We start from the raw sequence: 25,016 nt of genomic DNA on the forward strand, positions 1-25,016 counted from the left end.
TGCAATTTCTGGCTCCTGGCTTCGGTCTGGCTTGGCCCCTGCCATTGCAGGCATTTGGGGAATAAACCAGCACATAGGAGTTCTATTTCTCTGTTCCTGTAATTATTTAATGAATTATTTTTAATCATACATAGAGCCTTACTCCGTGGATTCCTACACAAAGAGAAGTCTCTGGGAGCCAGCTCTAGAGTGTAGTGCGTTAAGCTGCTGCCTGTAACACTGAACTCCCATGATGCTATTGTGCCTTGGAAAGCAGTGAAAGATGACCCTAGTATGTGGCCTCTACAACAACATGAGAGACCTGGATGAAGCTTCAGGCTCCTGACTTCAGCCTGGCCCAGCCCTGGCTGTTGCAGCCATTTGGGTAGTAAACCTGAAAATGTATGATCTGTCACTCTCTGCCTCTCTCTCTCTCCCTGTAACTTTGCCTTTTAAATAAACAAATAAAGCTTTAAAAACTAAATTAATTTAAAAAACAGAAGTCTCTGCTGTCCATCAAAAGAATTATAATGGGAGTTAGTGTACACGTTTTATGCTATTAAAAATGATTAAGTATGTACAAATCATTTATTAGTATTTCTTGCTTACTTTCTTCAATTAACTCATCAATTATCTGCCAAATTTTGTTGAATATGAAGTTTCTACTGCACTGATCCTTCTTGCCTTCCTTCCGGTTCTCCTTCTCTTTTCACTGTTTCTTTCTCATAATATCTTCAATGACAAATAAGCTGCCAGTGTGTGAGCCAGAAAAATTTCCTATAGAAAGTTGTGGACAATTTAGGTTTTATCAATACACACATCATTTACTTAAATAAAGAACAGTGTACAGAGAGGACACTAGAGTATAAAGGCCTCATGGATTGATGTTATTAAGAAGGATAGTCTTGTGCAATAGAGAGAAAACTGTGAAATGATCTTACTGAAGAATCAAGAATTATGAAAAAGATCAATAAATCTGACAAGTCCATTCTTCAGTGCAGTGAGGGAAGTGAGCTAAAAATAAAGTGAAAGTGGAAAATGGAGCATCAGTCAAAACTATTTTGCCAGAAAGATAATGTAGAGACGCTATGAGCAGCACTTTGTTTCAGGATAATGAGAATTAATCCACATAATGACCCTAAAAAGGAAGCAGGTGCAGATGCAACCATCCAGCAATCCAGAGAAAGCAGAAAGAAGCATGCTAAGGTGAAAGGCACGAGGGAAAAAAACATTTGTTGTTCATGATTTTCCTGGCTGACAATGCCTACAAACTCAATTCTTATATTAAAAATGTCAACGCCTGCATTTCAAATCTAGAGACTGTGTTATTAAGTAAACATTGAATACTGGCCTTCACATCACACGTAGGAGGCATGTAAATTCCTGGCAAGCCAGCAGACTAAATCTTTCATACATAATAGGAACATCATGTTTAGAGTTGTTCATCTCTTCTAAGCCAATAAAGTATCAACAGCCCTAAAGCGGTTGTGATTGTGGTGTTTTCACTTAGAGACAGCTTCACTGAATAGCATGCTATGAAGTGCCTCAAAAGATCCACATTTAAATACACTGACCTGTGGTCAATGAATATTCCTGGTCATTTATAAGCAAGGATTTAAAGCTTACCATAGCAAGGGCACTGCAAAAGGTACAGAGAATACAAAGAGGAGGCCATAATTTGATTATCTGTAGTCCTGAACTCAGGAATTTGGTCCCCAGAGTCTTATGTTAATGGTATTAAGAGGATGGGAACTTCATCCAGTCATGGTGTTCAGAGGTGGGGCCTCTGGGAAGTGCTTACATTGGATTAGGCCATTAGGGTTGTGCTTCTGTGATTGAATCCTTGAGAGTTTATAAGGAAAGAGAGAGACCATGCCTTGGGTGTTTTATTACAGTAACAAGTTATAGTAACTGGTAATATAGAAGAATAACAAAACACCGAAGCACTGGCTGTAACAGTGCCAGCCTCACTGTGCTATTGTTCTCACTAAGGACATCTCTGTTGCTAAATCCAGTGGCACCATTCCACTTTGAGGCCTTGATATCTGTGAGGTCTAAGATGTTGCTGATCACTCTTTTCTTGTTTTCCAGTACACTATACTTTATCTTGTTTCATGAGACATTTTCAATCTCTTTTACTGCATCTTCCTCCTAAACCTGTTTCTTAGTTTCTGGTCACCCTTGTTGGGAGCAGTACAAGTTCAAGCAATTTGGAGGGCTCCTGTCTTAAGACCCTTTCACATTTACCCTGTTGACTTATCTAGCTCAATCCTAGGACTGTGTGCTTCTTGAAATACTCATGTGTGCCAGCATGTTAATCATGGCCTTTGGAGTTGAATGCAGTGACCATCTGCCACTTTTGGCTTCTCTCCTTGATTTCCAGTCCTTGTAGTCTGGCCAAGTTTTACCAGCGGCTAAGTAGTTCAAGACTCATTGGCTAGAGGACTCATACCCCTCTGGCCACTGGACCTGGTTCTGGAAAGACCATGTGATACAAAAGGAGCCACTAAGGCCCTTCCTCAGGACTTTGGCAGAAACTGTCAGGAAGGATGCACTGTCTTTTTGCTGGGATTAGCAGGTATAAAATAGTATAAACCTAGGACTGCTAAGACCAGAGCTGTTGCACTATGGAAAGAGTCAAAGAATGACACCAACATATGTAAAAAAAGAGAGAAGAAGAAAAAAAAAAGAACTTCAATGCTATCATTTGAGCCTCTGGACTATCCAATCATTTACTGGATCTTTTAAATTCTTTTTTCATTAAGCCGTTTCATTTGGGTTTCTGTGATTTGTGACCACAGAAGTCCCAATGAACACAGAAAGCTTTGAAACAAATGCCTCTTGATAGGGGAATGACTAGTCACATTCTGCTGTGTGCTATGGAATACTGTGTTGAAGTCAAAAGCAAGAGGCAACATTACACATCCTATCAGACAAGTTCTCTGAGACATATTTTAAATATAATTTTGATATTTAAAAATGGAAGTGTAAGACATGTAAAGGATGGACTTGTTGATATTTTAAATTTGTGGTTGTATGTTTGCATATTTGTGTGTGTGTGTGTGTAAATACACAGGAGGACTGGGAGAATTTATTCCAAAATGCTTTTAAGAGTTATCATAGAGGGCTGGCACCGCAGCTCAATAGGCTAATCCTCTGCCTTGCGGCGCCGGCACACCGGATTCTGTCCCGGTTGCCCCTCTTCCAGGCCAGCTCTCTGCTGTGGCCCGGGAGTGCAGTGGAGGATGGCCCAAGTGCTTGGGCCCTGCACCCCGTGGGAGACCAGGATAAGTACCTGGCTCCTGCCATCGGATCAGCGCGGTGCACTGGCTGCGGCGGCCATTGGAGGGTGAACCAACGGCAAAAGAAGACCTTTCTCTCTGTCTCTCTCTCACTGTCCACTCTGTCAAAAAAAAAAAAAAAAAAAAAGAGTTATCATAGAATAAGGATAAGGTTAAAGAATGTGTATAAAAATGGACTTTGTGTTTTTTGATTGTTTCTGTTAGGGAACCATTCATGGAGAAAGTAATTGTAGTGTTTGAAACAAAGTAACTGTAGTCCATTTGAAAGAAAGTAACTGCACAGTAGCTCAGCTTGAAAGAAAAGTAGAAAGGTAACCACCCTAGCTGGTAAGATTTGAAAATGGAAGGCCTAACTAGATGGCCTAACCACAAACTGTCATTGCCATGACTATGGGACCCTGGGGGATTGGAATGTGGGCGGGGCTAGCCTCTAGAAATGTATATAAGGGGACCCTCAGACACTGTAAACCAGAGGTTGCTCAGCCTTTCTCCCCGGTCCGTAGTGCCTAGTGCCCGCGAGGAGAAGCTCCTGGTCCGTAGTACCTAGTGCCCCCAGGAGTAGGCTTGAGAGATCTCTCCTCCTAGTCGCCTAGAGTACCAATAAAGTGTGTTTAGCTTGACTTTCCTCAGTCTCCTCGACTCTTCCTTCACGGTAACCCGGCCAGTTCCCGAAGGGGGAGATCCTGACAGTTTTACTAATTTTATTATAAAGAGCATGTATTTATGTATTACTCATGTAAGTTAAAAAAATTAAAGGAGCAGATATTTAGTCTAGCAGTTAAGACAACTGTGTTCCAAATGAGAGTGCCTTGGTTCAATTCCTTCCCTGGCTCCTGATTCCAGTTTTCTGACAATGCAGACCTTAAAACATAGTGCTGATGGCTCAACTAATTGGGCTCCTGGACTGAGGTCCAGTTCAGGCCACTGTGGACATTTGGGGAGTGAACCAGCAGAGGGGAACATTCTCTCTCTCTCCTCTCTCTCTCTCATAAAAATAAAATTAAAATAGGAAAAATTGTTTCCAAGTTTTTTATTTTCAGTCTTCATTGCTTCTCATTGCATAATTCAGCACACCTAAAATCAACATCCTTTTCCTCCAAAATGTCTTTCTCCACTGGTTCACTCTGCATTTCCTACTATGGTTAATGACATCATCTTCTACCCAGTATTTTAAGTGTGCTGAGAAATCTTGCAGATGTGACTTTCTCCCATAGTCACCACATGGTCACTGAATGTGTCACTCTCCCTCTTACACACTGCTGGGATTTGTCCCCTTCTTCTCCTCACTTATGCTACCCCAGTGCAAGTCCTCATCCTGAGTTCTCTGACTACTGCAAGAGCATCCTTCCAGTTCCAGGACTCCATGGTTGCTCATCTCTTACCTTCACAGAGATATTTCTAAAGTGCAATTCTGACCCTGTTATGCCTCTGCTTAACAACCTACAGCTGATGTAGCAATTAAGTCCGAGAACAGCATGCTATGTCCTTCAAGATCTGACCTAATATAACACCTGCAGTTTCCTAGCTCATACCCTGACCACCCATTCCCTTCCAATGTTTTCACACTTGAACTCAAGCATCTCACAGGACCCAGAACATGCCAAACTCTCTCGATTCTGTACTTCACACACTCAGTTTCCTCTGCGTAACTCACTTTCCCTCCCTTTCTTGCCTGACTTTCTCTTCAAAACTTAAGGTGGGGCTGGCATTTTGGCATAGCTGGTAAAGTCAGCACCACCTGCAACAACGCCAGCATCCCATATGGGCACAGGTTTGAGTCCTGGCTGGTCCACATCTGATCAAGCTTCCTGCTAATGCGCCTGGAAAAGCAGCAGAAGATGGCCCAAGTGCTTGGGCCCCTGTGCCTACAGGGTGACCCAGAAGAAAATTCTGGCTCCTGGCTTCTGCTTGGCACAGCCCCAACTATTGCAGCCATTTGTGGAGGAAACCAGCAAGTGAAAGATCTCTCTCTCTCCTCACCCTCCTCTCTGAAACTCTGCCTTTCAAATAAAAGACAAATAAATAAATCTAAAAAAAAAAAAAAAATCTCAATGTAAGTACCTTTGTTTCTGATTCTCCCAGGCTGGACTGGGTAGTATTTTGATGTGAGCTCTTGAAACTATGTCCTGGTCACCTCCCTTATCATAGCTATGTAATTATCTCTTTACTTGTCTGCCTCCTTTCTCAGACACCCCAAGTAGAAGGGAGGAGGACAGCATCATAAAATGCAGACTCAGAATCAGACTTCTTGGGTTTGAATCCTGCTGTCCTATTTTATTCACTTTTAACTTAATCTTTATTATTTGAGGCAGGCAGACAGAGAGAGCTCCCATCTGCTGGTTTACTCTCAAATGTCTTCAATGGTCAGGACTAGGCCAGGACCAAATCTGGGAGTCAGGAACTCAAACCAGTTCCCCACTTGACTGGCTGGAACCCAGTTACTTGAACTATCACTGCTGCCTCCCAGAGACTGCATTAGCAGGAATCTGGAGTCAGGAGCTGGATCCAGGAATCAAACTTGGGCACTCCAATGTGGGACACAGGCATCTTAAGTGCTAAGCTACATGTTTGTTCCTGTTCTTCCATTGTATACCTATGAGAACAACTGGCGATGCACTTAATTTCTGTGCTCCAGCTCCCTCACCTGTACCTCAACTACAAAGCTGCTGTGAAGACTGAGTTAATATGCTCAATGTTCAGAATTGTGTCTGCCTGTGGAAAGTGGAAGACAAGGATTTACTGTCATTTGCATGACTAATAATCTTTGTACTTTGTGCAATGCCTGGCACCTAACCAAAGTTCAATGAATGAACAGCTCCTTTTTTGAACAAAGTGTTTTGAAGATATACTTTTGTAAAATGTATGCATTCTAAAAATATGATCCCATTTTAATCCAAGACTTTCTACCTATACTCACAAAATGAAGGAAAATGCCATAGAAACTGATTTCAAATGACTTGAACAATAATTGCAGTCATCCATAACACAGCCACTCATCAGGGTTTGGGTGCAACTGTTAACAAAGATTTATCATAAAAGCAACCTCACACATTAATTTTAATTTCCTAAATGGTAAAAGCACTAGCCCCCTTGTTGAACTAATGGCCTGTAGAATCTCATATTTAATGCATTCTGAAAACATTGGCAGGGTTATCTATGGCAAGATTTTTTCAAGTTTTGCTTCTATATCCTCTTACAACGAAAAGATTCTAAGACTTTCAAGACTGAATGATCTTTAAGAACTTACTTCAAGGCCAGTGGGATAGCATGAAAGAACTTTTGTTATCTTTGTTCCTATTATAACCAAATACCCTTACCTGCATGTCTTATTTCCAAAAACTAAGACAAATCCAGAAATGTTGCCAGTGAATTGCATGAGATCTTAAAAGAAATGAATGACTAAAGGGATAAAAGAGAGAAGGGGAAGTAAATAAGAAAGGGGGGCTTGTGGGAATGAGGAAGTGAGGAAGTGAGGAGGTGATGCAACTTGCAGAGGTGTCGTTGGAGGGACACACATCTCTGATGGGACATGCAGGGGCTCTACTTTCTCACTGCCTGTCCCCCACAAACCCACACGCCTGGGGTGCCATCCACTATGAAGAGCTGCATAGACCATGTCAATGTTTGGGCTGCACTAAATCTGACCTGATAGACTCTGGACCTGGAACTCAGTATTTCCTTTTTTTCACAGCTCTGGCAGACTGAGGAATATTCATCCCCCACACTTTAATGAATTCTAGGAGGTGAGGAATAACCTACAGGCAGGCTTGGGCCCTCTGGAAGCCACCTACTCCCTTCTCAGGCCTCCCAGCATCATCTCTCTAACTGCCTCGCTCCTTTCTTTCTACCCATAAAGCCAGGAAGATTAGAAGCAACTGACTCAGAATAACAATGTGTTGTATATTTATGCAGCCCCTTTCTTTCAAGGAAACCATGTGCCCATTCAAATATCTCTTCCATGATCTCAGTGCCCTTCTGGGAGGGGGTGGCCAGGTTAACAATAACTCTCTACTTAGTCAAATGGTTGCAAGCCTGTGGAAGGGCTTAACAATATTTGCAATGGTCAGGTGATGTTGTAAGCAGAACTCATGAACCTACTAGACAAATAAACCTCAGAGTATGTAATAAAACAAGATAACAGTGTTGCCTCCAAACACAGTATCAGAGGTTTCTTGAAAGCCTTTAGGAAGTACATTAAAAGCGAATTAAAATATATATATATATATATATATATATATATATATATATATATATATATATGAAAGTGAAGAGAAGAAAGAAGAGGCATCACTGGGATTTTCTGGCAAAACCTTCCTAAGAGACAAAAAATGTAGGCTTTTCTTCACCACTGCTGGCTTCTGTCACTGATACATATTTGTTTGTTTTGATCAGGGAATAAGATCTTGTTTTTCATTCTGGAAAACACACTGTGGCCAGCTTTCTCAATATCAAGAATGACCTGGTACCAGGAGGAGTTTAGAGGGGCCAGGACTCAGAACCCACACTCTCCGACCTGCCATACATCATGCCAATTCTCCATCTTAAGTCTCATTTGCTTTGCTATTTTTTAGATTTGTTGACTCTCCCAGACTAAAAGCAGGTTATTCAAATTATGTGTGTGAATGTGTGAATGAAAATAAGAAGGTTGCTACTACAGTTCTGTTTGAAATTATTAGTATTTTATTTAGTGCTTCAAAAAAGATCATGGGGAAGGCAAAGTCAAGTGCCTGCAGCAGCTACATTTTCCTGGATTTGGTTTTGACTGTGTTCCATTAGGTCCCACCCTCCTCATCCTGCACAGGATGGCACTGATTGTCCTCAGGGACAACAAGGATGAGCAGCAGCAACACACACATCCTTTCTATGTCCTCACAAGTCCCATAGACTGGCACATGCATCTGGCCACATCTTTTCAGCAATGGCTTGCTTCCAGTTGGCCAGCAGGCAGCGAGATGAGGAATGGCTGCCTGTGCCCCAGCCAGTGAAAGTCACTGCTCCCACTGCAGTTGCAGAACTATTTAGAAGCCACACTTCAGATTTTCATGGTAGGACTTCTCACTCCTCTCTGCCATGTTTTCTGTTTACCTGGGATATACATTTACGTAAAATGATACTAAATTGACAGTTCAGTGGAAAAACTAGCCACACTCCTTCAGAAACACTGTACAGCTTCTCTCTTCCTACTAATACACTGGAGAATAGGATCTACTTACAAACTTACATTAGTGAATCCTTTCAACAGTTGGGTGAGATTGACATTATTTTCCAGGAAACTAGGGTTTAGAAAGGAATGTATGAGGACTTTTCAAAAGTTCATAGGAAATGCATGTTATTTTAAAAAATGTAAAGATTTCAAAGATATTTGCCCTAAAAATGTTTATTTTAATACTAGTCTCCATGAACTTTTGGAAGTACTCATAAATGTCACCATGTGAAAATATAAATAATGCCAGAGTCTGGAACTGAATTTATTCTGGAGCATTTCACATCTGGTGAGAAGCCCTTACCCCCCAGAACAGTATAATAATTTATAATAATTTCATAAATGCATTTAAAATCATAGGATACAATTTGCATGGGAATTGATACATAATGAAGGAAAACAGAATCAGGAAGCCTGTGATTTGAGTGGAAAAATGAGACAAAGTAACTAAGAACCAAGTAGAACTCACACAAACAGCAAACACATGTTTGTGGCCTGGGCGATCAAGTCAGGGTCTGAAATAAAATATGAAGATTGGGACAGGCTGCACAATGATAATCAGGAGCCTATGGAAGATGATACAAGAGGGACTCAGGTGCCTGGAAGACTTATTGCTCAGTTATAAGAGGAAACTTGCATGCAGTAATGGAGTGATGACTGGTACACATGGAATTCCTTTAATATGAGAGTTTCAGTTCTTCTTAGAAGAAGAAAGACAATAGAAAGAAAAGGGAACTAATAAGGAAAACATAATGATGAACAGAACTGATTCATAAAGAGGTGAAAAAACAAAATTCATAGGGGAAAAACATTAACATTTAAAAATGACTGGCCAAAGGGGTGCAGGTGTTGGTTAAGTTAGTCTCAGGTAGAAACCCTGTGGCTGCTATTAACCTGAGTTCATTTACTAGCAGGGGTCTCAGCTTCTTTCCATGTCCATTTACAGTCCTCGATTTGTGACAGCAGAGTACGTATAGTCATGGAGGCATTGCCAAGTGTCCAGATAATTTTATCTCCCTCATGTCAGATATTATACAACATCCCCTTATATTTGCCTGAATTGTAATTAGGATTTCACATTGCCCATGCACAAATTTATAAAAGAAGAAACCTGGACTTAAGACAAGCTCATGAAATGAAAATACTCTAAGGGACCCTACTTTTGGTATAAGGTGTAAAACTGTACTTTCAAGAGACAAAATAAAAAATGGAATAAATAAATAAATACATCTGGTTGTCTTCTTTCGTTAAATGCAGCACATTTTAAGATAAAGGGCAGATGTATAATGAGATTATTAACACAAAGAGCATAAAATTTCAAGTCATGATAATGGCTAATTAATTTTACTTAGTGATTTTCAGCAGGTAACAGGGCATACGCATATATTTCATGGGGAATTTTCCCAAAATGGCAGTAGGAATGTGACATATATACATAATTGCATTTTATTTCCTTCTCTCATTTTGAGGGTAAAGAAGAAGTTTTCGATTCTTAAACATTTGATGAGAAGTGCTCTCTTGAAAAAAATGTTAAAATGAAGAAAATAACCAATTAACTTGCCTTGCTGAATAAAATCGACACCATGAAGAAATCCAGTAAGAAACTCTCTGAGATATCTTTGTAATCACAGTGGAAAAAGATGACAGTGAAGCTCAAGTTAACAAACTGGTGAACTGGGTTGCAGAAAGAAGTCCGCAACAGTTTCATGCCAGCCATGATCATCAGAAAAATGTCCCAGCTGTTGGAAAGCAAAGAAAAACAGCAATCAATGACAGCATGCCAACTACAGAGGAGTTACAAAAGCCAACATTTCTTGGGCATTGATTGTGCATCACACATTTTCCAGGCAGAAAAATCAATATGGTGAGCCCTGTGATTGTCTGCATTTTACAGAGGAGAAAACGCCATCTCACAGAGTTTGAGCAACTTGACTAAGGCCTCGCAGGGGCTGAGCCAGGATGGAAACTCAGTCCTAAGCGATGCTCAAACACTTAAACTCTGTCACTACTGACATTTCTTTCCCTCATGTGCTTTCCTAATTCTTGTTCGTAGCAAGGACACAGAGCTCCTTTGGTGCTTATCTGAAGTAACCACTGCAACAACAAGGCAGGTTCTGGGGAAGGCTTGATTCCCGGTAAGAAACAGACCATGTGCTGCCTTTGCTGGAGTCTGCTCAACATATGGCTTTTCAACATCAAAAATGTAACCGTAACTGATATTAAGTTCTGAACAGAGATAACTGCAGTATCTTAATTAAGCCATCTCTATTTTTACATATTAACTTCCAATGTTTTTCAGCGTATCTGTCATCCCAGTGAATGTTAAGTTTACTGGTCTCCCTTTTTTCACTCATAATTACATCATAATTTTTCCCCTTCTATTATGCCCTAGGAGCTCACCAAAGCAGAGATGGGCCAAGAAACAGACCAGAATTTTCTTTTGAGAACAGAACTCCTACATGTTTTTGTTTAGGGAGTCCTATTTTTTTTTTTTTTTTTTTTTGACAGGCAGAGTGGACAGAGAGAGAGACAGAGAGAAAGGTCTTCCTTTGCCATTGGTTCACCCTCCAATGGCCGCCACGGCCGGCACGCTGTGGCCAGCACATCGCGCTGATCCGAAGGCAGGAGCCAGGTACTTCTCCTGGTCTCCCATGGGGTGCAGGGACCAAGGACTTGGGCCATCCTCCACTGCACTCCCTGGCCACAGCAGAGAGCTGGCCTGGAAGAGGGGCAACCGGGACAGAATCCGGTGCCCCGACCGGGACTAGAACCTGGGGTGCTGGCGCTGCTAGGTGGAGGATTAGCCTATTGAGCCATGGCGCCGGCCTCTAATTCAGATTAATACTAATTTAACTTCAAGATTTCATAAAATCTTGGCTCCAATTCAAATCCATACCTTCTCATTCCTTTGTTTTTTTATAAAAATTATATTAACATTTAAATCCTTCAAAAATAGTTTTGTACTTCTTGCTTTATGCAGTTGTATTTGAAAACAAATATAAGGATAAAGAAGTTATATACAAAATACACTGTTTTTTTTAAAAGATTATTTATTTATTTGAAGGCAGAGTTACAGAGAGGCAGAGGCAGAGAGAGAGTCTTCTATCCACTGGTTCACTCCCCAAATGGCCGCAACAGCCAGAGCTGGGCTAATCTGAAGCCAGGAGCCAGGAGCTTCCTCCAGATCTCCCACGTGGGTGCAGGTGCCCAAGGACTTAGGCCATTTTCTACTGCTTTCCCAGGCCACAGCAGAGAGCTGGGTGGGAAGTGGAGCAGCCAGGACTTGAATCAGCGCCCATACGGGTGGCTGACACTGCAGGCAGCAGCTTTTACCCACTACACCACTGCTCCGGCCCCTATTGTTTATTTATCTATGTTGCTACCTTTCCGGTGGTTTTTATTTCTCTGTGTTGATTTGAATTATTATATAGTGTTCTTTCTTTTTATATTTCTGTAAGACAGATCACTGGACTTGAGATGGAGGCAGTGTAGGAAGTTCCTGTTAAATCGTCAGAGACCATCACTGTCTTACTTAGGACCACAAGGAGGAGGAGTAGCCTAGTGAGCCGCAGCGCCGGTCAAGTCCTATATTTTAATCAGCATAGGGAGATGTGTTTTATGTATAATTTCACTTTGATAAAGCTGACTAGGAATAATGTATCTTTAAATTGGCAGAGAGATGACAAAAACAATACAGCATAACAGAGCAAGCAACTACCTTTCGGAAGGGCCTCTCTGAGAAAAAACTTTGAACATTTTAACTCTCCAGTTATAACACACTATTGGGGAACGCAAAGACAGTGAGGAAACTTCTAGAGAATGGTTGCATTTGGAGTTTTCTTTCTTTGGCTAAGTACAGAACCCTGGGGACATGCCTCAATTTCCCTAAGCCTAGAAGAATCCTAGATCTGACCCTAAACCCTTAACAATACCTTATCCCAGGATGAAGGCATTTAAGAAGTTCTTTTAAAGTCTTTGCTCCTATCAAATACAAAATTGTCATTTTTGTCATCAACAAGATGAAATGTTGGCAATTCCATATGCCTGACTCTCATATGCATTCAGGTTTTGATGGTTTCCACTCTGCCTCAGCATGTGCGAGGTGAGGCTTGCCCAAGGCCCCGCATGTCAGGCTTGGACTTGGCTTCTGAGAAAAATTAGCCCTTGACTACATTCTGATTTGGGAAGAGCAGAAAAGTTTTTCTGGAACCTCAACACAGATCCTTCAGTATTCTTACAGCAAAGTTGGATATTGTCCAAAGCTTGCCCTCCTTGTCCAGTGGACAACGAATGCCCCTGATGAAAATACAGGATGAAAACATGACTGTGGATCAAGTCGCCTTTGACCACACCTCAGGGTACAAAAATGTCAGAGCCCTATGGAGGAGCCCCAGTGATGCGGTATCCCCAGCTTAGGTACATTTTGGTTTTCAAGAGAAATCAGTAGCCGGCGCCGCAGCTCACTAGGCTAATCCTCCGCCTTGCGGCGCCGGCACACCGGGTTCTAGTCCCGGTCGGGGTGCCAGATTCTGTCCTGGTTGCCCCTCTTCCAGGCCAGCCCTCTGCTGTGGCCTGGAAGGCAGTGGAGGATGGCCCAAGTGCTTGGGCCCTGTACCCCATGGGAGACCAGGAGAAGCACCTGGCTCCTGCTATCAGATCAGCGTGGTGCGCCGGCCGCAGCGCGCTGGCTGTGGTGGCCATTGGAGGGTGAACCAACGGCAAAGGAAGACCTTTCTCTCTGTCTCTCTCTTTCACTGTCCACTCTGCTTGTCAAAAAAAAAAAAAAAAAAAAAAAAAAAAAAAAAAAAAAGGAGAGAGAGAGAGAAATCAGTTAACCAGTCAAGATGCAGATGAGTCCAATCTAACTTTCTAACTTTCTGGGGCAGTAATTTGGTGCAGCAGTTAAGATTCTGTTTGAGTCATTCACATCCCACAAGGGAATGCTTGCTTTGGAGTCCAGGCTCTGCTTATGGTTCTGCATTCCTGCTAATGTGTACCTTGGGAGGGAGCAGGTTGATAAATTAAGTAGTAGAGCCCTACCACTCACATGGGAGACCCAGATGGAGTTTCAGGCTCCTTGTTTTGGCCTAGGCCAACCCAGGCTCTTATAAGCATTTAGGGAATAAAGCAGTGGATAGGAGACCTCTCTCTGTCCATCTTCTGTCTCTCTCTCTATGTTTCTCTGCCTTTCAAATAAATAAAAATAATTAAGTAGCATTTAAAAAATTAACTTTCTCTTTCACATAACCATGGTTCAACAGATTGAATATTTGCTAATATTGACTCGTTAAAGCCATGGGATATTGCAAGGGCTGAGGTTCATGGGTTTTATAGCACTGAAACAGTTATGGATACTGCTAATTGTTCATGCATTACTGTATACTTAGCTGAAGGTTTTATAATTACCTAAGTAGCAATCAGTGAACAATGACCTGGGGCCAATGCAGAGCATCCATTTACACAGGATGGGAAATAAAAATCTATAGCAAGACATCACAATTCAGCCAATCACCCATCTCCCTACTCCACCACCCATCTACCCATCCTAACATTTATCTGGGGACTTGTACAGAAAGTTGAGGATGAACAGTGCCCACTGCTGAAGAGTTCACTATCTAACCATCTAGTACAATGATTCTCAATAAAGGCAGAGGGTCAGATTTATCTAACTGGAAAAGGTCTCAAAGTAATCCTGTTGGACAGCCTCCTGTTGTCCTGTTTGAAAAGAGCGAGTCTAACGGGCTGCCTGAAAGCTTGAGAGACTTTTCTTTTAGAATGCCTCAGATGGACACCTCAGGGAGAAAAACAAACCATTAGTTATAGAGCCTGCAAAAAATCATTCTGATAGAATCTTATGTGAATTAAAATTATTCCAAGGCATATACATAAGGTGTTTCTTCCTGACTTTAGGGTCTGGGAAAAAAAATACAGGGATAGGGAGTAACATCACTTTAAACTGGGATCTCTCTGAACTATTTATTTGTTTCTGCTGGAGTCCTAGCCCTTGTATCTGTCTTATCTACCAGCACGACTTCAACCTGCAGTCTTAGGTCAAGGTGCTTATCCTAAATTGGATAGAGAGAACTTTAAATCCTTCCGGTCAATAACCCAGGGTGGAACTGCTTCCTTTTTGCCACTCTGGCCTTTACTGTGTGTCCTCATTCTAGAAACTGAGGATCTGCGGGTTCTGGGAGGTAGTCATGGGTCGTTCAGATTGCACCACAGTGGGAATCCCTGCCACAGCAGAAGCACAGGATGTTCCAAATGTGGAGCCATCTCCTGGATCAGGCCCTCCCCAACCTTATAACGTCTGTAGCCCCCTCATCTGCTGCTACTGCTGTTGCTTCTACTTCTTCAATCTAGTGAGACAGTTATCGTCCCTGAACATGAAGTCCAGGATGTTTGGTGCTAAATAATAAAGGACCCTTGCTCTGGCCTAACTGTAACAGGTCTGGATTAGAAGGAAGATAGAGCCCAAGAAGGACAGAAAGGTCACATGGTCATTTCATTTGGTATCTGCTGTGTGACTATGAATCTACTCAAAGTCCAACAGAGTACTACACTGCCTTTTATCTTGGCTTGCTCAAGCTTTGGCAAATATTAATTAATTTGCCCTCATCACATCCTGAAAGGAAGAGCCTGTTTGAATTAGTATGCTTGGGATTATGCATCAGGATTGACTTGGATACATAATGTTTAAACTCCATGATAAAGAAGCAAATCTGGAAGACACTCTCACCTTCTCCTTCTCTAATAACTTATTTGACCAGCAACTTTTGCCTTTTGTCAGAATGACAAATTCACAAATTATCAAACAGATTTCCATTTGTAAATTCAGAATTAATTTTAATCTATGAAATCAACAACTTGGCTGTACACTGCTAATGCTTTGCAAAAACATGAGCATCTTGACAGTATGAAGTCTCTGTACTTCAGTTTTTCAATTATAAGCCTTCTCTTGATAAATTCAGAGACAGCACTGACAATGATTAATTTACCCCTCCCCCAAGCACAAAATGATAGAGTATTTGCTAAATGAAATGACACAAAGCAGTTCACAAAGCTCCAAGCATGAGGGTAAAAACTCCAGGAATCCCGGATTCACACTGTGCTTCCGTCATCTTATTAAGGCTCACTGACTAAGGCTTTGCAGAATGATTTTCAAATCCACAGACATTTATCCACAACATCACTTCAGGCAGATCTTGCCACATTTGCATCCTAGGCATTCTACAACAACATTCTAGCTCTGCAGGTTTGAGTAAAAGACCACCATGGCTTAATTCTACATGGCCAATAATTAGCAGATATAAGTTGGTCTCTTCTGCTGCCTGTTTAGAGAAAATTCACTTGATTTTGAAAATGTTGTGATCCAATTCATTATGAGAATAAACCATTATCCACTTACTGGGTACCAAGCCTCCGGTAGTTGCTTATTGAAAATGCATCAATAGTGAGGGCATTCAAAATGATTGCTGGGTACAAGACATATTTTTCAAAACACTGAAGCCAAACATAGAGTCTTTCAAACCACATTAAATGGGCGACATCTGAAAGAAACACAAAAATCACTTAGAACAGTCAGAGGTCAAAGTAATTTGCTTTAAATACAGGTAATAATAGATAATATCCCTATCCTCTTCAATTTGAAAGCTGCTGATTAAGAACTTTAGATACCTAGACATGACATACCAATCTTCTTTCTAGGCAGCAACTCTTAATGTTGCTTCTACACAGTTCACAAACAATAATATATCATATAGATTGGCATCCCAATTTTTCAACTCAATTGATGGGTTTATACATAGTTTATGAAGACCAATGAAATGAGCTATCACCTTGGAGTAAGGGAAAGTGGCAAGTGAGTGAGGAAGACAGAAAAGGTTCCATGGAGTCACCTTCTTTTAATCTTGGGGTCACTTCTGAGTCTGGGGCTGGTTTCTGGGCTTTCCATTCTCTCATTTTAATCGTTACATTCCTGGGCAGTTTATACAACCAAGAGAAAGCTGATCCCCAACGGCCTAGCATTATGTATCTATTGCACTTTTCTGAGCACTCAAGACAATGGGAGTAGCATGGAGAGTGAGTCCAATTTCATTAAGAGCTAATGTTTCAAGGCAGAGAAACTTGGGTACTGCATGTCTTTTTGCAAATATATGAGTACATTTCTGTATATGTCTACGTATGCTAGATTATTAAGTATTCATACAGTGAGCTTTAGCATACATTGACAAACAATTTTCCAAAGTCATTATTGCCAATTTACACGCCTACAAACAAGATGAAAATTCCTTTTGTTTGCTACATTTTCTTGCCAAAATGTTTCCCTCTCCTCTACCTTATAGCTATGCTGGTGGGTGTAGAATGGTATCACATTAGGGTTTTATTTTACATTTTCCTGATGACTAACATAGTTGAGTACCTTTTCATATGTTCACTGGCAATTTGGATATACACTTTTGTGAAGTGGTTCCCCATGTGTATTGCCTGTTTCTTTTTCCTATTGGATTATCTTTCTTTCCCTTACCACTTTTTAGGAGTTCTCCATACATTCTAGTTATAAATCAGTTTATATATTGAGAATATCTCTTCCCATTTTATGGTTTGCTTTTTACTTTTTTAGTAGTGTTTTCTGGAGAAAAGAAATACGTAACTTTAACATGTTCTAATTTCTTTTTACTTTTCTTTTTAGGACCATTAGTGCATTTAAAAGAGAAAGATCATGAACATGTTTTCCTCTGAGACCTCTTGTTTTACCTTTCACATTTTGTGCTAGAAGCTATCTAGAACTGGTTATTATGTATATTTTAACACAAGGCCACGACTTTTTTTTTGACATGTTGATATCTGATTAACATCATCTCTCAATGTACTGTTTATTGAAAACAACTTCTGCAAGTATCTCTCTTTGCACTGCGGCAAACTAAGGTGATGTATTCAGCTCTGAATTTGCTGGCTACTTTCCTGGAATGCCCTACAGTCTTTCTTGCTTAAGAAACTCTTAACATTTTTACAGGAACTGGCACCTTTCCTTCTGGTGATCTGAGGCCCCCACGATCCCCTGTTCCCAATACAGTTACCACCAGTGGCTGCCAGGCGCAGGGCATCTGAAGCACTATCCTGGTGGAGGAGGGTTACTGACACGTTTAGAACTGCAGGCACATGGTGAGAGTACAAAGGAGTCATGTTTACTGGCTGTATTATTGCTTTTAAGTCCCTCATAAGCAATGTACCCCCTTCCTGCCTGCTACTGGGTACACCTCCATCATTCCCCCAACCTGGGTGTCCTGGACTGCCATGTGTCCAGTGACTATCAGGTATCTACCAAACACTAAGCTAGGGGTTCTGCATCTATTACTCCTAGTTCCAAAGCAAAGTATGATATTCTTTCATACCATTATTGCACACTGTAAATTCTATAACTGTAGTATCTGTGACAGTTCAGAGTAACTATTCATTTAAATAGTAACTTTTCCATTAGATTTTGAGTTTGCCAAGGATAGGTACTTTATCTTATTTAGTTTGGTGCTTCAAGTATCTAGCAGAATATCTGGCATTGAGTTGCTGTTTAGTAAATGTTTTCTTATTCTCTTATTATCTATAGTAGTTAAGGAAATTCTGAACTATAAAATTCAAAAAGAAGAATTAAAAAAAAGCAACCTTTTATTGTGCTACAGCAGCACTTTGTTATGTGACATACAGGTTTCATAAGCAGCCCCTGAATCCAGCTAGTCAGTCTGAACAGGCAGGGGTACTGATTACAAAATTTCAGTACCTGCTTTCACTGGATTATTAAAAAGAAAAAAAAAAAGCAATCTTTTAGAAAAACAAAAGCTCTCTAACTATGTAATATTAAACAAATTGTCCCATTTTAATCTCTCATAAAGTATGATCCATTACAGTTCGGTTTCCTTCTATATAATTTTTGTTCTGATTTCTCAATTTATAAGAGATTGAAAGTGTCAGATTGAGGCTATCACATCAAATGCAATTCAGCCTGCTTATAAAAATGCATTTATGGAGTTCTATCAGCATTTGTCACCAGTTCATAGAAACATGACAACCTTAGAAGATTCCTGCAAGAAAAAAAAAAGTAAATGAAGGGAAATATAAACAAATCTCATCCATAGTATTGTTAGGAAACATCTGAATTTTTACGTGGTTCATCCCTATAGAATAATCCAGATACCATTTAGCTGGGGGAATGTGAGCCAAATATTCCAAAGCTTGTCACATTTACTTTTAGATAATAATGTTTTCCAATAAGTGGAGATAAGAATGATGTGGGGGAGGGGAGACATAACCCTATTGCTGTCTATAAGGATTTACTAGGGATCATAATAACAAAAACAGATTTTTGCAACAATTTTGGTTTATCCATTTCAGAAACACAGATAGCAATGAATTTCAAATGAAATAGAGATCACAAATAAGCTCTGAATTCACCATTCATACATTTCTAAATATTCGAGAGTGAAATGACTTAGGCTTCAGCTGTGTGAGACTACGTTGGGGCGAGGTATGTTTGTGTGTGAGACTACATCACAAGCACAACTTCAAGGCACATGATGAAGACACTTAGACTCTGGAAAGACTTGGATGGTAAGTGGTGTGCAGTTGGCTGGCTCCAAGCCAGTGTGTTTGCAGGGGCTATGTTTAGTACGGCCACAATAACACATCTGAGAATGGCTGCAGCCCCGGATCTGTGAGTCTGTAGTTCGAGACAAAGCAAGATGACAGCTATCAAGGAAATGAACATTGGATTTTTGAAAGGCGGGGGGGGGGGGGGGGGGGGACTTCCAGAGAACTAGAAAGAGTTTATTCATCAGTTACAAAAGTCTTTATTATTTTTGCTAATAGAACTTTTAGAGTCAAACAAACAAACAAAAAACAAGACTGAATTTGAAACCACATTGAACTGCATAACTGAGCTCTGCCCATGATCTCAGGTGCTGCAAGAGAAATGAAAGTGACACCTACATGTAAATATAAAAGCTGCCAATGCTTTCCACTGATTGCTTCTGAATCTCTAGATAAGAGGACAGTAAATATGTTTACACTGAGCACACACACCTCAGAAAGCACAGATACACACACCATACTTAACAGGGGAAAAAAGATTTCAGATAAAGGTTTGTCCTAAGGCACAGTTTCTATGGTGGGTATTTAGCATTATATCTCACCAAAAAAGTAGAGGGGGGTGTGAAAAAGGAGCTGAAATGGTTTTTAGGGATGCCAAAGTACAAAGAAAATTCCAGAGATCACCAGATCCAAACCCCTGATCTCAGGTTCTGTTAACCCTGCAATTTGGCAGAAAACCAATTTCCCTTTAATTCTCACCTCCCTTAGAATCTTTCTCCAAGGTCAGTAATGTATCCTCATGGAATGCTTCAACTTCTCAATAAATCATTTAACAGCTACGTGACATTAATGCTAAGTGTTTATAGTTGGAGGTAGAGAGGGTCAAATTGAAAGGAGGAAGCTAAAACAAAATTTAAGCTCAGTTTTCTGAATTCTTAAATACTATACTTATTTCTTTCTTATGGGTCAACCATGAAAAGCTAATAAAAAGGAAAGCTTGCAAGTGCAGTAACACAATAAACATTTTTCATGTAAGTCCCCAGGTTGTCTTAGTATTCATACAAAGTAAAGTTAAAAGAAAATCTTTGCAATGATATTTTATAACTTCCTTTTTGTAATGTCCTGAATATGTAAAAAGATCATAAAAAGACTTCACTTTAGCAGTATTATTTCTCTTTTCTATGGAATATTAGGCCCTTGAGAAAAATAATGCAAACTAATTATGCCATTTACAAGTTTATATATGACTCATTACAACTAAAACCTTTAAATTTTCTTAAAAGCTTTCCAAGTTGTGTTTTATTTAGATGTTTCTGCTCCTAAAATAAGTCCTTCTCAATAATTAAAAGTGATTAAAAAATCCTCAGTATGTTTTTAACTTTGGGACAATGATCTTCTTCAATTTAAGTCCCGAATTGGTATTTAAGCTGCAAGGCTTTATGCTTTAACGGGGTCAGACACATTTCAGTGTAACTGCAGCTCAGATCAACTAGTGTAGATCGCTCTGCAGCACCTGAGGTAGAGACCCTGTGATGTGGAATGAACACACCCAGGTTGCTGGCATCCCCTTATTATAAACAACTCCTTTTTTCCTACAAGTATTTTTCACTCTCATTTTCCTGCTGGACCAAATTTCAGATTGCAAAGCCCTTAGCACTAAGTGTACACGTATCATCATTTTTCCTCTAGAAACAGGCTTCACTTCTAAAACTAGGAACATGAACTGAGGGTAATTATTCACAAATGTGAAGGAAACCACATCACCCTTCCACTCCAAGCCCTGGAACTCCATTTAGGATAAACCCAAGTTTCATGATCTATCCTTCCCCAAATAAGCTAATTCAGGAGCTAACTCATGGATTCCTCCTTTGCCTAGAATCCTCTCTCTCCCAATCTAGATGAAACTGAACTCATACTTTTCCTTAAGATCTCAATTGAAATGTTACTTCCTCAAGGACCCCTTCCTTTGCTTCAAATCTAACTTAGCAATCCTTAGCCACCAACATTTGCCCTTCACTGTACTTTAAGTATTGCACACATAGATTAATTTGCATGATGTGTGTCCATCTCTCCCAGTGGGTTGAGACTGAGCCCGTAGGTCCAAGGCTGTCTTTCGCAGCCATATTCAGCGTTTTGCAGTGCTCCTTGTCCATAGGGGCCACTCAGTGTCAGGCAACACAGCTTATTAACTGGTTGATTAATAGCATAACTAAAGAAGGCACCCAGTGGAATCAACTCTGAGAAGCTGGTGCTCCCCACAGTTGAGTCCTCCCTACCTGCATTGTATTGGTATGGGGTTAAGTCCTGTTCAAAGATGCTTCATATTGTCAAAAGGTTCACGCTTCAGCTCTCTGGCATCCTGCATGGTGCTTGGCACATGGGAGGTATTCCATACATTTCTTTAATTAATTAATAGATATTCTTAGGTTCAATAATAGGGCAAACTTCTCAAAGAAATACAAAGTGGTCAAGAACTACACTCGGGAATCCAAATATTAAAGTTGACAATTTCCATGGGAAAAAAAAAATCTTCCCTTGTCTCCTTAAGTGATTTTCCACTTTGGAGCCTATTTAGAAAATTCATTTTCCTTTTCCCCAGCCAAGATTATATAACTTGTCCTATATTTTCTTGCAGGGCTATTCTGGTTTTTTCTTTCTTCTTCCTCCCTTCCTTTATTATTTTTTTATTTTTTGAAAATTTTTAGCCCATTTCCTCAAATCTATCCCACTGATTTTATTATGATTATTACTTCAGTGGGAAGAAAAATGTATCCTTCACATTTCCACAAAAGGCAGAAGAAACTCTTCGCAGAATCAACATACTAATGTGCTTTCTCTTCTTAAGAGAAGAGTTCTGTATTAACCATAGATCTCAAACCACAGTATTTAAAACTTACAGATTTTCTGCATGAAGAAAGTTAGGTCAACATTTCTACATGAAGACAAGAGGAAACTTCAGGTTCTGTCTATGGCCATGTGGTGGAAAATACTTCTTGTTAGAACAACCTTCTTGCCAAGAGCAAGGGTATGTGCTGATTGAATTTTGCATTCTCAACACCTACATAGTGCCTAGTACATAGCAGGTGCTTGAAAAATGTCCAGTTTAGAAAATCACAAATCCTCTTCTTGTTAAAGTGTGCTTTGTGTGTAATTTAAACAAGATGACTTTAAAACACCATTTCTAAATAGATTCTCTATATGATCCTATCATAAAGTAGTATGAATGTTAAACTACTTCAGATTCCAACAAATCTACCTTAGAGAAAGTGAATCAGGACTCATCACAATGGCCACACCTACTACAGCTGAGAAGTGACATCATCCTCAAAAGAGCCCTTCCCATGCTGGTTGTGCTAACAGAACCCAAAGTCACTACAACACCATCCTCATACATCACATACTGTATATTAAAACTTACTTTAATATTATCTTTAACTACTGGCCATTCATTTTGTCTCCACGTTGCTTTAGGCTTATCTACAGCTCAGGAGAATCCCCATGGTCTGCTTGCTGGAGAGCTGGAATCTACAGTTGGCAGCTGCTTGTGGAGCTCTGTCCGCAAGCCCTGCCCTTACTACTGTCTGCAGTGGTCTGGCTTCTCCAGATTTCCCTCTGCCTCTGTTTGAGCAGAGGTAAAACTGGATTCCACTTTTCTTTTTGTCCTGCTGCAGAGTGAACTTGTCATCTCTGCCCATCTTCTTCTGCCACTTCCAGCCTTGTGGAGACTGCTGCAGGAAGATAAGAATCCCAGTGAATCCAGGAGACCAGCCGGAGTGTGAGAGTGTAGGGGGAGCACCAGGCAAGGAGGAAGACACAATGAGGGGAAGAGCAGGTGCAGGAAAATAACAGCAACAGAGGAAATAATTTATAAAGCCGGCTTTCAACTGACAGCTATTTTCCAAAAAAGTTTGAGTCACTTTTCGGCACTCAAAATGTTCATTTACATACAAGCATGGTAGCATGTGACAGCTATATTACCCACTAGTAATAGTTCAGTTCATGCTTTAAACAATGTTAGTCACTTTGAATTAAAAAGGCTTTGGAGAATTTTCCTTATCCTTCACTGCTTCCTGAAGCCAGTTTCCTTTTCACTGGAGAACAGAAGTGGCAAGGGGTACATTCTCCCTCCCCCAGTCTTGACATCTCCTCATCACACACAGGAAATGAGATCTTCCCAAAGATCAAAGCAGAGCCTTTATGCTCTGAAATCAGATAAGGCTTCTCATGTCATATTCTTTTAACTAGCATTGCAGATAGTTGAAAGGTTTTTTACATATATTATTGGGTTTAATTTAAACACCATGGAAATGCTGGAATGAGTCATTGAGATAATCCTATCACCTATTGAAAACAATTACATAACTGTAGGACATGCATAACTAGATTATCAAGGGCTACCAATTGCCTAGCACAATGGGGAAAATGAGGCCTTATAGCAAGGTGAAAAATGATGCCATTTCAAAACCCTGGGGAAACCACTGTGCCAAAGGCTTTGCATCTCTTATGTTGATGAATTTCATCCCCTCACAATTCTTTGATGTAGGACTCTCCAGTCATAGGTGACAAAGTTTAAACACAATGGGTAAGCACAGCTAATATGTGACAGTCAGGATTTCAGCCTACCCAGTCTTGACTTAGAGGTTGGTCTCTGAACCATGACACTGTAATTCCCTCCTAAACTTCCAAAAGCTGTCTCCAAGGAAAAACCTACTCATGTACAAAGGACCAGGAGTCACAGAAACATCAAACTTCTCAACTGCAGCAGTGGAAGTTGAAAGACAACGGAACAATGTCTCAGAATTCTAAAAGAAATGAATGCATATAACCTGGCAGACCACACTGCAAACTATCCACTGAGTGCAAAGTAAAATAAAACATTTTGAGACAGAGGAGGTCTCAACAAGTCTCCTTCTCATGTGTCCCTTTTTGCAGCAATTGACAGATGTGTTTCATTCCAAAAGAGGGAGGAAACAAAGAACAATGGCCTACAGTTCCAGGATGGAGTCTGGCAGGGCGATGGGGCTAATAAATGATCTAGCAGTTCTGTCTGTGCAGAAAATTGGAATGAGAAATATTTTACATAGCTATGGGAAAGGCTAGAAAATACAAAAACAAATATCTGCATAAGAAAGGAAATATAATCATGACATACTTCTGAACACAGAAATGAACGACATTTTAGACATTTTAGACTACAACAACATTGTAGTTAGAACAGTGAGGGCAGGTGTTGTGGCCCAGCAGGGTAAGCTACTACTGCTTGGGAGGCCCACATCTCATATCAGCTGCTTCTAGTCCAGCTTCCTGTTAATGCTCTTGGGTGGCAATGGATGATTATTCAAGTACTTGAGTTCTGGCCACCCACTTGGGAGACCTGGCTGGAGTTCCTAGTTCTTGGCTCCTGACTGCAGTCTGACCCAGTGCCAGCCGTTATGAGCATTTGGGGAGTGAACCAGTATTTGGAAGATATCTCTCAGTCTCTCTCTCTCTCTCTCTCTCTCATTCTTTGTCATTTTGCCTTTCAAATAAATAAATAAATCCTGTTGAAAAAGAACTACATATATTTTCAACAAAAAATATTAAAACGAAACTGAAAGTAAAAATGTTAATGCATAGGTAAGATAAGAAAGATAAATCTTTTATCTTTCACAACAGGAAGTCAATAGAAAAGCAAATGAATTATGAAGAAGTAGCAGAACATGCACAATGTCATTATTTAGGAAAATTATGGTACATACCAGAAGAGATAGCTAAAGAGAAGAAAGTAAATCTTTTCTGGAGAGGGGGGATCAGAGATGAAGAGTAGAGTTGACAGGTGTGTGCAGCTTTTCATCACAATCTGTTCTATTTGATTTCTGACACTATGTATTACTTTGATATAAATGAAAAATACATGATAGAAAGCAATATCTCAGAATCATGTCTCTCACATGCAGAAACCACACTATCTA

The 25,016-nt window shown here is 40.3% G+C and overlaps 1 protein-coding gene across 4 annotated transcripts in view; it reads right to left on the reverse strand.

The window, feature by feature from the left end:
* Positions 1-25,016, reverse strand: part of PCNX2 (pecanex 2) — a 324,094-nt gene that overhangs the window by 138,348 nt on the left and 160,730 nt on the right. For all 4 annotated transcript variants that reach the window (XM_008268254.3, XM_051821460.2, XM_051821462.2 and 1 more), the window contains exons 20-21: positions 15,893-16,034; positions 10,046-10,223 (exon numbers count right to left, since the gene is read on the reverse strand). In XM_008268254.3, coding sequence (XP_008266476.2) covers positions 10,046-10,223; positions 15,893-16,034 — 320 coding nt within the window. The remainder of the gene's footprint in view (positions 1-10,045; positions 10,224-15,892; positions 16,035-25,016) is intronic.

The sequence above is a fragment of the Oryctolagus cuniculus genome, chromosome 13 (assembly GCF_964237555.1).
Source record: "Oryctolagus cuniculus chromosome 13, mOryCun1.1, whole genome shotgun sequence".
NCBI lineage: Eukaryota > Metazoa > Chordata > Mammalia > Lagomorpha > Leporidae > Oryctolagus > Oryctolagus cuniculus.